This window comes from Psittacula echo (assembly GCF_963264785.1).
Source record: "Psittacula echo genome assembly, chromosome: 6".
In the NCBI taxonomy this organism is placed as follows: Eukaryota; Metazoa; Chordata; class Aves; order Psittaciformes; family Psittacidae; genus Psittacula; species Psittacula echo.
Window position 1 is genome coordinate 30,390,097 of NC_137743.1, and position 18,515 is coordinate 30,408,611.

Here is an 18,515-nt window from a genome sequence, read left to right on the forward strand (position 1 = left end):
CTTCCGCATTCTGCTCTGGCCTTCATTGCTGTGATGGATGTTCACTTTACTGAGTTGGCATGAGTTCCCTTTTAGGGCTGGCTCTGCAACACATGATGCTTCTCCGACATAGTAAAGGGGTAGAACATATACCCTGGAAAGTTGCTTGTTTCCACTGACATCCATGTTTTGAACAAGAAGCAAAAATGTTGTACAATGGTAATTCTCATGGATTGAACTGACTCCTTCTTTACTTTTCATTGATCTCATTACTCAGTGTTTTTAAACTGGTTTTGAGGGGATTAAAACTAATTTCTGGCATTTACAAATAGCAGCATATAAACATTGGGTGTTCAGTAGTTTTTTCAAACATGCGGGCACGATATTCTTAGCAATCTCTTTAGGTTTTAGATTTTGTTTAAGTGGTCCCTTATTCTAAGTCAGAAGCATTAATTTCTAGGTAATAGGCACAGATGTCCTTCAAACCACCAGTAAGTGGTCTCATTAAGTACTTGAGTAAAATGAAGGGTATTGCATCAGATAAAATAGCTGGGGAAAAGAGCTGTATTGTCTCTTGGATGGAGGGAAACTGCCTGTGTTTTGCATCCAAGAAAGATACAGAAGTTGTTACAATGCATGAGAGATGCCAGAAGCTCCCCCAAAAGAAGAGGGGGTGGAGTGGTATCATTCTTCTTTTCCTCTGGTCTAGTAAATCAGAAAAGAATTTTTTTTTCTTGTTTAAAGCTATGGTTACCTTGGCAAATAAAACCTCAGTTCTGGAGCTTCCATGGACCTTCAGCGTGAATGTTTTAAGGCTCAGTATTTGCTTCAGACTTCTATGAAGCTGACAACTATAACATTTTTGGACATAGTTTGCATGAGTCAGCTGTGTGGCTAGATCTCTTTGGTGGACTTAAATCAGGTTTTACCACTAATGCCTTGGTATTTCCTTCTCCAGTTAATCATACCAAGACACAGATCAATTTGAAGGAAGCACAAAAATTATTTTTGTGTTACTTTTTCATTGTTTTCAAGGTTTAGTACCTGTTAAATAATACAATGCAGAGATTATCTCCTTTTCTGGACATGTACATCACTGGCAAGCTTAATAAAAGTCACCACAGCTGGATGTGGAAGTACGGCGTTAGTATTTGAAATGTCTGTGTACATCTGCATATGTCCCCTGTGCTGGATCAAGTGGTACGCTAGCAGTAGTTTAGAGTATGTATGAGAAGGGGACAGGTGCTCGCAAATTTTGCTTCTGCTAAGTATAAAAGAAGAAAGTTGGTTTGTGCAAATATGATGCAAAAGTTATCCTGTGTAATATGTCAAATATTGATGAAAAAATTGAACTGAGTCACCCAGTCTAACCTACTCTAGAGTAGGTCACAGTACGAACTAGGAAACGCACAAGTTGCATGGTGATTTGGGGCTTTAATAGTCAGGATTTTTTAAAATCAGTTGAATAGCTGCATAGGAGTTAAACATCCAGCCCTGAGGATGTGATTTCTATTTTGTGATTAACAGTTCTTCTGACTCTGGTGTTACAGTGACATGGAGTTCATCTTTTTCATTGCTGTGGCATTCACAAGTGGGGCTTAGTAGTGATTTATTTCAGGTGCTGTTAGTTGTAGCATATAACCTAGGAGTTTTTTTAATTGGGTTCCTATTGTAAATAGTTCCTGAAAGATCTTCTTAACCTTATTAATATTGACTGATTCTTTGTATTAGGATTCCCAGGGATTGGTGGAGTATAAAGGATTAAAGGCCTCTGAGTCAAGGATGACCTAGATTCTGATAGATTTTTTTATGCAAATCCTTACAATCAGAGGTCATTAATGGAAACATCTGAAGCTAATGTGAGTTACTGTATTTGAATGCTCTCTAAAATTAATGAGTGTTTTGGTTCCAGGTGAGTACAATACAGTTTATGTTTAAGTATTTCAAAACTGATTTGATTTATATATGTACACAGAAAATTACTTGAGATCTTAAATGTCAAAATCCTTTTAGCTGCTGAAAGTTCGGTTCTGGAGACACTTTTGAAAACAAGGTTTCCTCTGAAGTCACAGTGGGGGAAATCAGAAACTTTCTTCTCTGCCCTTTCTAGCATGATAATGTCAAGAAAACAGCAGACTCCTAACAATGAAGCAAGTTCTCGATTTAATTTTCATTTTTATAAAGGAAATACCCTGAACTTTTTTGTTAAGTGGAAAAATGAAATATGGCAAAGGACATTGAGAAATTAAAAAACTACTGGCTTTCCTAGCTCAAAACAGAAGGCTGATTTATGCACATGGCCATTTTTCTCTTCTGTATTTACATTGTGCTCTATTACTTGAAGATCTGATAAGCAGAGAAAGGAATTCTGGCCAACTTGGTCCTGCCTGTTATAGTCCAGCTGTTTGAGTGGGTGCAGGGACCAGATCAAAACCAGGAAGATTCTGAGTGTAATTCATACGTAAAGGCATTAATGCATTTTGCTTTATGGTGGCTTCCCAAAGTTTATCATGTAGACCTCAGGCCACATATGAAAAAGCTCTCTATTTGGTTCTTTAAATATGTTGTCATTCTTTCATCTGTCTCAAGCCTGACTATTTAATTATATTTGTTTCTTTTATTAATAGTTGCATTTTTAGCCATGCCTTTCTCCCGAGATTATGAAAATATATAAATAACCTGAGCAAAGACATTCCACTTGAGGCCAGTAGTAGGATAGACCCTTATGATGATGCTATTTATGAATAAATAGAGGCATTTACCCAAAATATTCAAAGCTGACTCTAACTGAAAAACCTTCAAATTAAGCGTATGTTTTAAAACTTGTTTGTGTAAGTCTGTTAAACAAGAAGTCGGTGGCAGAGGTGGAAACAGAGCACAGGGAGCTGCATTCTCCCTCTTCCGATACCATGAGCAGTGCTGGGAATAAGTTCTGATGTTTGATTATTTCAGTTTAGATCAGGGTGATACCCTTGAAGTCAGTAGCATGTGTATAGTGTAACATTCAGTGACCGGCCTTAGGTTTGGACCGTAATTGTGAGAAGCTTTGTCCGCCGGTGCTCTATAATGTCACTCTCCTCCTCTCATTTTACGTGGACATGCAGAATTTGCAGTCTCAAAACAAATCCTGTAAGATGGGGACCCACTGCACCTCGTTTTGAACAGGAGTGTTTTTAACAGCTCTTTTGCCACCCCCACACAGCATCTGTCATCTCCTTCATGTGTACCTCTAGGTCCCTTTCAGACAAACTGCTTTGCAGCTCCCTGGGACAGCAGGCAGAAGTGCAGCCCTGCTGCCAACAGCACTGTGTCCTTTAACGTTTCCCAGTGCAACGGGCTGTTTTGCACTCCTGTACTTCACTGCAACCTTGCAGAGTTTACCAGCAGAATGTGGGTTAATGGGGCAGGCATGGCACAGAAAACAGTGTCTCTGGTGGAGCTGTTAGGATTTGCTGGCAGACTGCCAGCTCAGTTGGTGCAATTACACACTCACTTTTCAGAGCAAGCTTAAAGGGGAAACCTCTGTTTGCTCTAAGCCTTTACAGCCAAGGAGAGGCTGCTGGGGCTTGCCTGCCACTGTCCAGATCTCTGATGAACAGCTGGCTGGAGATTCTCATCTAAGCACTTACTCAAATGATTTGTTGTTGTTGTTTGGAAATTGGTAGTCAAGACTATTTAAAATGTACGGGATTGATTGGTGATATCACCGTCTCCTGTGTTTGGGTTTTCCCAAAGTTGAAAAGCAGAGTCTGAGGTGTGCTTGAGGAGGGGATTAAGTGGCAGAAACCCACAAAAAGCTCAAACCAAAAAAAACCCAAACCAAAACAAAACCCCTTCAAACCAAAACAAAAACCCTTCAAAAACAAACCCTAAACCCTCCACAAAACCTTCTGCCTGGGAAAGCATAGCTGAGCAGACACAGCTAGACTTCAGCCAGTACCATACATACATACCACAGATTTTTAGGTCTGTTCTGCAGCAGCAGGCTTTAGCTGCATGTGAAATTAATAGCAGCTGATAGCACACAGCTCCGGAAAGGGTTAGCTTATCACAGCTGTAGGGCATTGTAATTTGTTACTTGTGTAAAGAGTTAATCAGAATAATATAATTTGTTATTGTTACATAATAAACTGAAATGCAGATTAATTTTGGGAAAAAAAAATGATACTAAATTTATTTTACTTCGTTGCTTAAAATGGAATTGCCGCAACCAGAATTAATAACCAATGTATCTTTTTGGTTTTAGAAATTTTAAGTCAGTTTTCATGGGAAACATGCAGCCCCAGTTAATGTTTACTGATGAGGAATTACAGAGCAAAGGGGTTAAATCTCAGTCCTCTCTGATTTATATTTCCCTCCCCTCCTTCCCAGCTTTGGACATGGATGGAAGATCTGCAGAAGGAGCTCTTAGAGGATGTCTGTGCTGACTCTGTGGATGCAGTTCAGGAGCTTATCAAGCAGTTTCAGCAGCAACAAACAGCTACCTTGGATGCTACCCTCAATGTTATTAAAGAAGGGGAAGATCTAATCCAACAGCTCAGGTAAGCATCCACCTGGAGGACAGGTGTTAAGAAATCTGATGTGTGCTGTGGTTTAGGCATGAATAAATAAGGAACTGTGAGTTAGGATTAATTGGGAGAGTTATCAATCCTTTGCTTATTTATGATTCTTCAAATTCTTTGAGTATTTTATTGAAACTGCAGGGAGTGATTTGTGTGGAGTGATTAGAATAGTCTGTGGATCAGCACTAGTTCCTGTTTGACAGAGAGATTATTTACAAGCACAGTGAAGCGAATTGAAACAAATGTATTTCAGGTGAATGTTTTTGTTGCTGCTTAGAGAAGACTGTTAAATGGTTGTAGCTGAGGCCTTGTGATTTATATGATTGTTCCTGATGTAGGAGAAATGTATTTCTCTTAAGAAAATATGCATGTGTCTAACAGTCTTCACTCTTTCATTTTGCATGCAGCATGCTTCTATTTGTCTTTGTCCATGTGGGATTTATTCATAGTATCAAAGAGGGTCCTATATTGCCAGTTCTACTTACATTACGAATTAAAAAGCTCATTCTGCTCAATTTAAAATACTTGAAGAGACTGGCTGCACAAAGTTGGGTGTTTTGTTTTTTTTTTTTGCTTTCTCAATCTGTAAGCATAGTAGGATGAATGTTTGCAGAGTAAGCTTACACAAAAGTGGTAGTTGTGAGATCTCTCTCATTTGTTCTTATTTTTCTGTGGTGTTCTGTGGCTTTAGCTTTGACAGCAGTGGAGTTTTCCTGCCTTTTAGTGATGTTACTGAGCTCAAAACCAAGTCCAATACATCTTTAGATGTTTGTATTGTTACAGATTTCCCTTGCCTACATGTACATAGTGTATACGTTCTGCATACATATGTAACATGCAAATCTGCCAGGTGTTATGCCCTTTACTAGAAATTGTACCAGACAGTTATGTTATCTTGCTCACCCTAAGATTTCCTAATCTGATGCCTTTAGTTGTCACATGCAGAAAACCATGAGCTATGATAGGGAAAGTCTAAGGTGCTGTAGAGCACAGTTGGAAGTAGATTATCTTTAAGGTACCTTCCAACCCTAACTATTCTATGATTCTATGAAGGGCCATGGTGGAGCTCTGCCCTTAAAGGGCCTCCTGGAGTCCCTGAGGCTTCTACTAACAGCCATGTGCTGAGTTTTTCTCTATACTTTTTCCTATCACTCTGGATGCAGAGTCGTCTCACTCACTTGGGGGCAGGGAGAGAAAAAAAAAGAGAGATATTAGAAAGGGCTTCTCTAGGTTCTGATTGTCACTGAGCCCTAGGTCCTAAGCAGCCATGGAGGGGAGCCTGTGTAAATTCCTAGTTTTGCTGTATGTGGCTTGCCTGTATCACAGAGGGGGAGAGCAAGGGACTTGAGTTGTGGTATTGCTTGCCAAGATCAGAGTTGGAAAGGCAGGATTAGGAGCTATGCTTCATCCATCCATTCATTCATCTTTGCTGATGAGATAAGTAGGAAGGAAACCTTCTGTGTTTGGGGAGTAAGCTGGCAGAAGGACCGGCGTTTAGATAAGAAAAGTATGTATGACAGATCATTCAGAGGTCTGCATGGTCTTTTCCCTTTATGCAGAGAAACTTTTTGCAAAGTTTAGGGCATTTCTATGCAATAACAAAAATGGCAGTGAAATTCTGGACTAACGATTTCTTTGTTGTTCATCCCTCCTATTGGCATAACAACATTTCAGTGTGAACACCCATGGAGAAGAGCCTAAAAGGGATGCTGTATAAGCCCCTGAGGTGGAGCGTGGGGTGGTTTGTGGGATTGCAGAGTGTCTGTATTGAAGGAATCCTGATGCTGACTGTGGGATTGGCCTAAAGGTTTTTTGCCTGCACCTGAATCAGTTGGAAAGCATCGTGCAGAGTTAAAGAGTGGCCAGGGCAATATTAGGAGCATCAGTATGAATGTCAGTGGAGCATCAGTATGAATAGCAGTTCTTGGAGAAAGGCTAGTGTAGTGGCTGCAAGATCATGCAGGAGAAGAGGTGAACTGGGAAATAACTTGTGGGACTTCAGCTTTCTTTAAAGTGAACTTAGTCAATTCTTAGTTTCAGTCTTTGAAAAGAAAGGGTGGTATCAGGTTGAGACCTTTTTTGGAACTCTTTTAAAACCATTTTGGAACATTACTGAAATGTCAAGACAGATTTTGTGGAAGCTGTTTAACAAAGAAATGTTGTGTTTGAGTCTGGCTTGTATTCTGGAAAGTGTGCAAGATGAATCAGGGTAAACATATTTGTGCAAAGTGATCCCCTGCTTTTGATAAAGCTAAAACCAAACACAGAAAGGAGAGTCGTCTGAAGGACAGAAGCCCTGAACGCATGCAAAGGTTTGTAGAGCTGAACTGTCAAGACAATCTCTGATTCAAGTGTTGGTTTTGACCACTCTAAGTGCAAAGCCTGTAATGTGATCCTGGACTCTTTCAAAAAATGAAGCAAAACTGTGTGAGCAAACCGTAAAACACCTCTGTGTGTGCCCACTCCAACAGGTTTTGTGGCTGCTGGCAAAAGTAAAGAACACACAGATAAAGGAAAGGAGGAAAAAGAAGAATTGCGTCAATCTTTCCTTAACACAACATTGCATTTCACGGTGTGGATCACTTTGTACCTGCCATGAAGAATAGCTGAAGACTGCAAACACTACAACAATGAAGAGAATGAAATATAGCTGCTCTTATCAAGTGTGTCATAGCACACGTTAAAACCAGTGAAACAAATGGGGCTTTGAAAAATTTTGTGTTTCTTTGTCTTTGAGAGAAGAGATATTGGTTTAGGGAAGATCATTTGTGTAATAGCACTTTGTGTCTCCTCCAGATCACTTAGGAGAAGCTGAGCTCCCTGAACTAGTTAAATATAATACCTGGGACTGTTTTTCATAGGAGGTCTTCAAGACCTTCAGTGACTCTTCATCAGGAGACCATACCTGCCAGGAATAAAACAGGCCTGGCTAGCCACACTTTACATGTCACAGTTAGCATTGTAAACACTTTCTTCACTCTTCCTTACCAGTGTTTTACTGAGGTGATCATCATTCTCTGCAGTCAACTTGAAGCAAATCTGCTGAACTTCATTTCTGGGAGTGCTGCTGGGGATAATCTTCCTGCACATCTGTGAAAGGCAAAACAATGACTTGCTCCAGTGAGATGTGAAAGAACAGGGATGTTATGGGCAAAAAAAGGACAGTGAAGAGTTATGTATCTTGCCTTCTTTACAGTAGTTCAGTATATGAGCTAGTGGTAATGAGTATGTTTCACCAAGCTTTCTCTCAATTAGTGCATTGAAAGTAGTTTCAGGAGCACCGTGTTACTTTTGAACAAACTCAACAGTGATGCACTAAGACCAATTTTATGTTTCCCAAAGTTTATTTTGTATTTGGTTTGCCAGTAATTTCTCTGCATTTTATAACTCTATTCCATAACCAGAGCCATAAAAGGCTAGTAAGGATCTTTTATAAATTCTTTCCCAGAATTTCTCATCACCAGACAAAGCAAGAAATCTTGTGGCAAAAAATCCAAACTCAGAAATGTCTTGTTCTGGAAGAGGATCTTTCTCAAGCCAGACTATATAGGGATTGTCAAGGCCATATCTGAGGAGACTGTGAAAAAAATACCAGATTATTACACTTGAATTCTTGTATTGCATCAGCCACTGAAATACAAGTGTGGCTTGATTTGAAGAGTGAAATGTTTAATGAAAAAGTATTTCTAAAACCAAGTGTGTCTCTAGATCCCATGAGAGATTATTCAACACTAGTCTTGAATAATTCACTGAGTCATTTAGATAATATATGAATTGTAATAATCCTGCATTTGAATGAAGACATATTTCATGTCATATAATCATAGAATAGTTAGGGTTGGAGAGGGCCTTAAGATCATCTAGTTCCAATCCCCTGCCATGGGCAGGGACACTTCACACTAAACCATGTCAACCAAGGCTCTGTCCCACCTGGCCGTGAACACCGCCAGGGATGGAGAGTGCACAACTTCCCTGGGCAACCCATTCCAGTGCCTCACCACCCTTATAGTAAAGAACTTCCCCCTTATATCCAATCTAAACTTCCGCTGTTTCAGTCTGAACCTCTTACCCCTTGTCCTATCACTACAGTCCTTAATGAAGAGCTCCTCCCCAGCATCCTTGTAGGCCCCCTTCAGATACTGGAAGGCTGCTATGAGGTCTCCACGCAGCCTTCTCTTCTCCAGGCTGAACAGCCCCAACTTTCTCAGCCTGTCTCCATACAGGAGATGCTCCAGTCCCCTGATCATCCTCGTGGCCCTCCTCTGGACTTGTTCCAACAGTTCCATGTCCTTTTTATGTTGAGGACACCAGAACTGCACACAATACTCCAAGTGAGGTCTCACGAGAGCAGAGTAGAGGGGCAGGATCACCTCCTTCGACCTGCTGGTCACGCTCCTTTTGATGCAGCCCAGGATACAGTTGGCTTTCTGGGCTGCGAGCGCACACTGAAGCCAGCTCATATGAAGTTTCTCGTTCGACCAACACCCCCAAGTCGTTCTCTGCAGGGCTGCTCTGAATCTCTTCTCTGCCCAACCTGTAGCCGTGCCTGGGATTGCTCCGACCCAGGTGTAGGACCTTGCACCTGGCATGGTTAAACTTCATCAGGTTGGCATCAGCCCACCTCACAAGTGTGTCGAGGTCCCTCTGGATGGCATCCCTTCCCTCCAGTGTATCAACCAAACCACACAGCTTGGTGTCATTGGCAAACTTGCTGAGGGCGCACTCAATCCCACTGTCCATGTCACCGACAAAGATGTTGAACAAGACCGGTCCCAGCACCGATCCCTGAGGGACACCACTCGTTACTGGTCTCCAGCCTGACATCGAGCCATTGACCACAACTCTTTGCATGTGGCCATCCAGCCAGTTCTTTATCCACCGAGTGGTCCACCCATCAAATTGATGTCTCTCCAATTTAGAGACAACGATATCATGTGGGACAGTGTTTAACGCTTTGCACAAGTCCAGGTAGATGACATCAGCTGCTCTACCCCTGTCCATCAGTTTCATAGCCCCATCATAGAAGGCCATCAAATTGGTCAGGCAAGATTTCCTCTTAGTGAAGCCATGCTGGCTGTCACCAAGCACCTCCTTGTTTTTCATGTGCCTTAGCATGCCTTCCAGGAGAATCTGCTCCAAGAGTTTGCAAGGCACAGAGGTGACACTGACTGGTCTGTAATTCCCCGGGTCATCCATTTTCCCCTTCTTGAAAATGGGGGTTATATTTCCCTTTTTCCAGTCATTGGAAACTTCACCCGACTGCCATGACTTTTCAAATATGATGGACAGTGGCTTAGCAACTTCATTCTCCAGCTAATGTCCTTTTATAGAAGACAGATGCTGACTGAAGGAAACGGAATTTGATTTAATGTGGCCTCAGATTAAACTGCAGTCTCAATATTTCACCTTATTATCTACGTTCATCCTTCCTCTATACAGATCCAGTGTGGAGGCAGAGAAAGAACTTGTGGTCACCAAGAAGGTGAAAACACAATACTGACAGAATGGGGCAGGAACCACATCACCTGGAGAGAGTAATATTGATGTAATATTCCATAATAAGCAAGGGAATTTGCTAGTACTTACTTCAGAATAATGTTGGACCACCTGAAATTCAGTGTATCAAACATAAAGCATTTGAGGAAAAACAGGGGAAACTCTTCCAAAGAGCAAACTACTATGTGGTTAATAGTATTCTGTACTTCTAGTTTTATTCTTAGGCTTCAGATGTTCAGGCAAATGCTTGTTCTGTTCCTTCAAGACACATAATGAAAATGGAATAATAGATGTGGTTTGTTGCCTTAGAACCAAAAAGGTGTGTTTTAAACTATCTAAAATAACTCTGTGTCAGTGCCTAGCTTCAATTTAAGGCATTTGCAGAAGGTTATACTTTTTTCTCAATTATGCTCACTGACAGTGTTCAATTAACATTTAAGTTGACAGTACGTTGTTTTGATCTGACCCTATGTGATGATAATTTGCAAAGAGCAAAGCACGAGCATTTCAGTCAAATTCTGTAGAAAACTATGAATGCTTTGCTAGATGTTTATGGAGAGAAAATTCAACCCAGAAAAGGGAAATAAAAACATAAAAATTTGGAACATCCTAGCATTCTTCCACAGTGGAGTGACTCTGTGAGCACGTATATGCAGCAGCCCAGGTTACCTGGCCAGAAGAATGGCTCCCAGCCACATTTGGTCCCTGTGGGACAATGCAGTGACCTGGTAGCATTACCTGACATTTCACTTGTCTTTCAATATTGTCAGGTGGTTCACTGAACACATGGGAGTTTGTTGGTGCGCCAGTAGTCCAGTATGTACTTTCGGATTTGTATTTCGACCCCTTACCTTCTCCAACACAGAACTGGAGGCTGACAGGAAATAGATGTTAAGACCTGCTGGTTTACTCCATCATCTTATCCTACCAGTGCACGGGTCTTTCCAAAGCATATTTCACAGGGTTTTCAGTTGGTGTGGCTTAAGTATGCCAAATAATGCAGCTGCTATCATGCACCTTTGAGAGGGATAGACAGAGAAAACCATTGCATCTAAATCTTGTTTTAGCTGAAGTACCAATGCCAAGATTAAATAACCCTTTCAGAGATTCCTTTCTGCTGCCTCTATGTGGAAGGTGTATATGGATCAGTATTTGACCTGTCACAGACATGTCTCATTTCACTTACCCTAGTGAAAGGACAAGTCAGTCTGTCTTACAGTGGTTGAAAGGTGTTTTTCTTCAGTGGAATTTTTTGCACTGTATGTTGCATCTATTGCTGTACTAAGTAATCCAGAGGAAATCAAGGCATCCTTACCCCTCGGTCTAAAATGATGGTAATTCTGCTTCCATTAGCCTGTAAGTAATACAGCAAATGCACAAAATTAACTTGTAAAGGTCCACATGGCTAAATAGCATCTCTGAGCTTGTTGAGTGTAGGCTGTAGCAGGTCACTCTGTAGGATTAAAGGAGATTGCCAGCCAGTCTCCTCAAAAGAGCTGTTGAGGTTGATGCGTCATTCTCCTCCCCTGCCCCTCCCAAGTGTGGAAAGTCACAGAATCAAAGCACAAGAAAGGATGATCTCCTTGTTCAAACTTTGTGGAGAGCTCAGGAGCTGCAAGATTTCAGGGAGTAGAAGAGATGAGTGTTGCACACACCTTCCCTCAATCCTTTGTGCTTGGGTTTGCTTCTCATCAGCTCGCAGAATCACAAATGTGTAGTTGTTGCTCTCTTGCCTGCCCTAAAGCTCAGCTTTAACTGTGCTCTCTGCCTTGCTACAGGGATTCTGCTGTATCCAACAATAAGACTCCACATAATAGCTCCATCAGCCACATTGAATCTGTCCTTCAGCAGCTCGACGAGGCCCAGGTACAGATGGAAGAGCTCTTCCATGAGAGGAAGATTAAGCTAGACATTTTCCTTCAGCTCCGAATTTTTGAACAGTACACCATTGAGGTAAGAGCTGGATGCATGATCTGAGAAAGTTAGACCTGTGGAGAAGGAGTATATGTAAACATACTCCATTAGGATACATCTGGAGCTATTAGATTGTGCTCAGCTCTCCAGTGAGGAAGAGTTACAACCAGGTTTTAAATTTGCCATGTTGAAGCTAAAAATATGCTTTAGGATATACTGCTAGAATTCACTGAAATAGATCTGCCTGCTTAGGTGACTATACTGAGAATCTGCCTGTTTTGCAGAGAAGCTTTATAAGATGCTCCTATTATAACTCTTTGTTGATAGTAGTCACTCAGGGATTGAAAGTTCTGTATCACTTATTAGTGAGATTTGTTTCTTCAGAAACAAACATAAAAGCATGCAAACAAATACATGCGTAGTTTTAAACTATTGAGTGAAAAAAACTTGTTATGCATGAAAGAAAAGTATATTTAAAAGATGGACTTTTTAAGCATCAGAGTGGATTTATTTAAAAAGGAAAGGAAAAAATAAAAAGGGGAAAGTTAAAGTATATTTTTATGTCCTCATGCAAAGTTAGTCTTCTGTTTTGTACTTCTGTTTTGAAATCAAAAGCACTGGATGGAAAACTCATCAAAACATTATTAATTGAGGTATTATTTGACAAAGAAATTTTAAAGAGACTCCAGCCAATCTCATTAAATACTTGCTGTAATTCTGATAGCACTTCATGCAAAAAGAACAGCATGTAACTTGTGCACACTATCCATGAAAGCCATGTGTCCCTTCTTATGTCCCTTCTGGGGTGTGTTCTTCCTGCTGTATCCCATTGGTGCTTTTTCAGTTCATGGAGCACCTTCAAGTGTTTTATGATGATATATTCCTGAAGGTATTGTTTGTAAATCAGTACAATATTGTTTGGTTTGTAGGTAACCTCAAGGTGAGTACTGCTAATTAATGGGATCGTTAGAATGCTGTGTTATATTTTGTGTTTATTTTAAGACATGACATGATGAATTGTAGTGGTATAAAAGGCTGGAAACAGGTTTTTAGGTGTCTTGATCTATAATTGGATACCAGAGATAGATAGAAATCAGTGAGGAGTATCTGATCTTTCCTGTTGTGACGGCATAGCTGGATATTGTACTGTAATCTGTCCTACAGTGCTTGATATTTATGTAAGTCAGTTTCATTTTACAGTTATATACAGCCTCCTTGATGTTGAAAGACAGTATTCTTTGTGAGTGTAAGTATAAATGTATGTATGTATTTCATGTCAGATAACATACTTTGCCGTAAGAATGTTACCTTCAAAATTCAGGAGCCTGCAGTAGCTGTGGTAGCTGCTGTATTTAAAAAGAAGGTACTTCGATGCATATACTTTTACATACCTATAAATGGCACCTGTGTTTTCAAAAAAGAAGAAAAAATAAAACCCCAACACTCCCCCTCCCCCCCCCCCCACCCCGGTCTTTGCTTCGGGAGCACCCAGGCATGTCTGTAGGCAGAATATGGTGAACCCATGTGAGTCATTCATCAAGATCGCATCCTATTGCTAGGCCTGAACCTAGAATTATGATGATTTAAATACAGATCTGAAGGAAGAAAAAAAAAAAACCAACAAACAAACCAACCAACCAATGCTGTTTTCAAATTCTATTTCTTTGTACACAGTCTTTCAATCAGAGATCTCAAAGGCTGTTACCACCATGGATTGCTTTACTGATGGGGCAACCAAGGCATCACAACATAATGTGACTTACCCAGTCCCCTCCATATGTGGTGCCAGAGATGGGAATACTACGTGGATCCCTCTGTTTTGGTTCTGCATGAATCCTACTTCTGTGTATTCACAGACACATTTGGAGTGGCTGTGATACATTAAGATATTTAAAATTGGAAATGTGCTTCAGAGTCTTCTAAAATCAGATTAGCTAGAAAGGATTTTAAAGAAAATCACTACTTAATTGTCACTGTAGATTTGCTATTTTTTATCATAAGAGCATCTGAATTCCCTCTGCAAGATTAATATTACAAGGAAATCTGAGAACGTGTTTCACTGGGAGTCTGTGGGCAGATGATTTTATTTAGAAAGCTCCTTCTTGTTGAAAAATATTTTTATTTAAAATAATTGTGATATTTAATTTATAACTAAACACAATGAAAAATATATCCAGGTCAGTGTCTTAAATTTTGTAAGTATGTTTAGTGCTTAAATGAGAAAAACAGTTTTATGGATAATAAAAAGAAATGCAAGTTGAAATAAATATTAAATGACACATGTATGCTATGCATTTCAAACAACAGCTGAATTGGCTCAAATTGACACAATAATGATCTTAAGAAAGTAGATTGCAGTCAGTTGCTTCAGCTGTATAATAAATATTCCAAGTCAGTAGGAAACTATTATCAGAACTAGCAGAATTACCTCATGCCATGTTGAAAAGCAAGAATTTCTTATCACCATAATTAAAAAGCATTTGGTGTTTCTGAAGGTTGACTATTCCAACCTTTTAAGGGAAAAAGACAATGAGATTTAAACACTAAGTTTTGTTTTGTTTTTTTCTACTAAAGGCAAGTAGTTTGAGCTATGACTGGAAATGTTTTAGGTTTTAATTTGCCATGATATCCTAGATCCTGCATAGATTAAGAATAGTGAAATAATGTGTTTCGGTGTGATTGTCAAATGAATTTCTCCTTTTCTGTGCTAGATAAGCCCCCTTCCATCTGTCCAAAGCACAGTGCCATATTGAACACATCCCTAATGAAGCCACTCTACCTGCTGTAGCCGTGTAAATCTCTCTCCTTCCCACACTCACACAAACCATCTGTAAAAAATGGGCCCTCCACCTCCCAGATCTGACCACCTTTGTCCTCTTTGCTGCTTCTGTCTTGTCAAGCATTGAGTTTCCCATTTTTCCCCCTCAGGTCTGTATTCTCACCCTTGGTTCACAGGTTCTTGTGCTCCAGGGGATCCCATACTATGAGAGCCATTCCCTGGGAACTCTGGTGAGAGGAAAACCTTGCATCTCTCCAGTGAAAGCAAGGAAGATGCAGCTGTGGGAGCCCACCTGCTTCCAACAGCTTTAGGGAATGCTGTGCATTAGAGCTCAGTCTAGAGAATAGTTACATCTTGTGTTGTCTCTCTCCACCCAGTTTTGATACTAAACATATTTGGTTCTGTTAATTTTCCCTACTACCTTCTCTCTCTCCCATTTCTAATTAATAATGCAAACAAAAAGTATTAGGAATTTTTCATACTCACAAATGGCGGTGGGGTGATTGGCCTTTAGTTTTATTTATAAAGTGTCTAACTGTCATTTGTTTCTTGGAAACTTTCCTGTTTTTACTGTTCTCCCCAGATGTTGAAATCCATGCTGTAGATCACATAACCCTTTCCTTTGGCACTCCTTCCTAAATTTGCACTGTACTCGTCTGCTTTGTAGCCCTCCTGGTTTTTGAGCTTTTGTATAATCTTCTCTTCTTGACAGAGCTCTGGAGTCCAGGCAAACTTCTGAATTAATGATTACTGCACAAGCAGCGCTTCCATCTATTTAGGCATCATTGGACGTTTTGTTGTACTTCAGTGAAATCAGCCAACTATTGTTGAATTTTGTCCTCAGAAAAAGTATTTTACAGAAAGAGAAGCCACCTGCCTGTTTCTTTCGCAGGACAGACCAGCTGCATTCATTCATTTAGGTCTTCTAAGGACTTCTAAGCTGCACAGGCAGCTTTTGTGTTGTGCTTGAGTAAAGGCAGGTTTGACAGATATGAATTCAGACACGAATCCACAGGCATGTAAAATGTGCTGCCTGTTCTTTCTTGCCTTAATCTCATTATATTGACTGATATTTACACTTTGGGTTCTTGGGGTAAATTATGAAATCTAAACTATGACAACACCTGGAAACAGACATTACAGAAACATGATAACGCCTAGCTATCCCTGTGGGAGGCTATTCTGCCTTAGGTTGTAACACCATAAAATGACAACCATTTTTTATTTAGGAAACATGTCTAGCTTTGATGCCTGATATGTTTTAATCTTTTACCAAGTCATTGCGGATTTCAAGGCAAGATGGGATCATTAGTATTATATGATTGGTCTTTCTATATGATACAGATGTCAGCTGAGTTTCTGCAGCCAATCAGATAACTCTAGAGATTTCACGCAATGTGAATGTGGTAGCTGATCCACTATGGGGAAATAGGGAGTAAGACTCAAGAGATGATAGCTGGCACACATTAGTGGCTGTGCTGGCACCACACTGAGCACATTAAACATATGAAGCACAGCCTTATTTCAGTTACATCCTTAGTAAAATCAGTCAAGTAGATGTTGTCCCTTGCTTCAGAAATAGTCATTTAAAGGCTTATTAACCATTATTTGCAATAGTTAGTAAAAATGCTGAGTAAATGTGTATGAAATGAGAGGTAAAATGTACTTCATTTGCAACCCCTAACAAAGTTACTGCCATCTTGAGTCTTTCTGCATATTTTTTCTTTATACCTTTTGTAGAGAGATGACCAAATTCACCTGTAGGCTTCTCTGAAACGAAACCCTGTGACTGAGAATGATCTTGGCCAATACCTGTCCAGCAACAGTTGTTGGTTACCTCCAAAGAAACTTCCCTTTCCCAGAGCTGCCCAATTCTTTTGCTTCTACATGTTGTTTTGTTTTCTGCCATGAGTATGGATCTGTGCAATGCTGGACTGAGCCTGTGCGCTGATGTCTTAGGGCTGCGTGGTTCCTAGGCCAAGATATAGTCGAGGAAGGGCATATGAGTGTTCCTACTGTACAATATAAATTTGATCTTGTATGCTGTTTGTTATCTTTTATAAAGCTCCATGATCACTAAAATCTTCACCTGCTGGATATCTATTTTCTATCATTCAGTCTCGTTGACTCCATCTCACATGCTAATTTAATTTTTCAGCCTTGCTTTCACTTGCTGGCTCTTCTGGCTGCTCTCATCCATCCCTGATGAGCAGGAGTTTAGAAGGCAACAGGAGCCAGCTTTCAAAGTAGTTTACTTTACTGTTATTTACAACTCACTTAACCTTCCCATTCCAGGTTTATAACATTAGCAAAATCTTTCAAGTGAATTAGCTGCCAGAGTGATGGTACAAGATGTTTTATAGCTTCTCACTGACTTACAGCTGACACTCAAATATGAGCTTCTTCATTAGAAATAAGAGCTACAGAGATCTTGAGATACATTTTAAAGAAAGGGAACGGTAAGAAAAATCACAGCTTCTTCTGTTCATAAACTGGAATACTATCATGTCTCATGCTTAGTGAGCTTTTGTGTTTCTTTTCCATATATACCTAGTTTTCAAACTACACATAATTTTAAGGAAATGCAAGGACTAAGCTGTCCTGGTCAGCCTGTCTTTTGGAACTGAAATTCTGTTGTTTCTCTTGAATTCTGGAGATTCAGGAGCCAAAAGCACTTGAGCAAAATCATCACTGTGACAGCATTTTCACACTTCAGTGGCCCAGTGGCCCAGGTGCCTGCTAAGCAGTGTGGCATCTCTGCCTGTTGTCAAAAAATGGGTGACAGTATTGTCATACTGTACAGCATCAGCTCAAACCAAGGCCTGAGAAGGAGGAACAGCAAACCTTCTACTTATGTGATCTGTAGAAGTGACAGTTTCATTCACCTTTTCCTACCTACATCTCCTCTACCATATACCTTCAGTATTAGTCTGCTCGTAGATCCACTTATACTGTCACATCCAGTCCTCTGTTCTTCCAGCTTGCTCTGAACACCAAGCAGAACCAAGTGCTGTTGCCCCTGACATCTCTGGTGCCCAGTGTCTAGTATGTGACTTAAAGATCTAGTCTTCCTTGCTCCATTGCTCCTTTCTGTCTGCTCTCACAGACTCTTCCCTCAGCATCCAGGAGCCAGAATTATCTTTTTTGATTTCCTTCCTGGGACATAGCTGACCTCTTACCCATTCTCACTCTCAGCTATATGGTTGCCACTATCTTTTCTCTTGAACTGAGGTAGATACTCTCTTTTCTTGATTCTGAGCTCTGTACAGGTCTCCCCTGTGCCTATGTGACTGTTCTTCCTGTCCTGCCTCATCCCCATTCTCTGCCCACTCTTCTCGCCTTTGCTCCTCCTCCTGCTTGCACCATCATTTCTCTTGCAACCTGCCTCCTACATTTGCTTGTTCTTCCCAAGAGCCTTTACTCTTTTTCAGATCACTCTATGAGCCCACTCTCTTTGTGTTGATAGCTTCTGCTCCCAGGATAGAACTTTCTTTCCCTCCTCCTCATATGCCCTTCCTCAGCCCATACTTCAAAATATCATCTCCTGTGTGATTCATTCACCATATAACATTTCTTTTCTTTTGCTTGATTCCTCATTTTTCCTCTCCATCTACTTCAATTGGCAAACAACATTTTCTGGTTGGCATTAAACAAGATGACTTGAGGTATCAAACACTGAATTAAGGCCAAGCAAGCAGCATTCAAGGCTCAGCAGCACCATTTTGTAGAAAATCTCAGCAGCATCAAAAAAGGATACTTAGGATTTAGATATGAAATTATTGCAG

At 40.4% G+C, this 18,515-nt stretch overlaps 1 protein-coding gene across 4 annotated transcripts in view; it reads left to right on the plus strand.

The window, feature by feature from the left end:
• The window catches only part of KALRN (kalirin RhoGEF kinase), a gene marked incomplete at its 5' end in the record, with an annotated part of 522,231 nt that overhangs the window by 317,970 nt on the left and 185,746 nt on the right, over nucleotides 1-18,515 (plus strand). For all 4 annotated transcript variants that reach the window (XM_080620947.1, XM_080620949.1, XM_080620948.1 and 1 more), the window contains 2 exons: nucleotides 4,351-4,520; nucleotides 11,816-11,990. In XM_080620947.1, coding sequence (XP_080477073.1) covers nucleotides 4,351-4,520; nucleotides 11,816-11,990 — 345 coding nt within the window. The remainder of the gene's footprint in view (nucleotides 1-4,350; nucleotides 4,521-11,815; nucleotides 11,991-18,515) is intronic.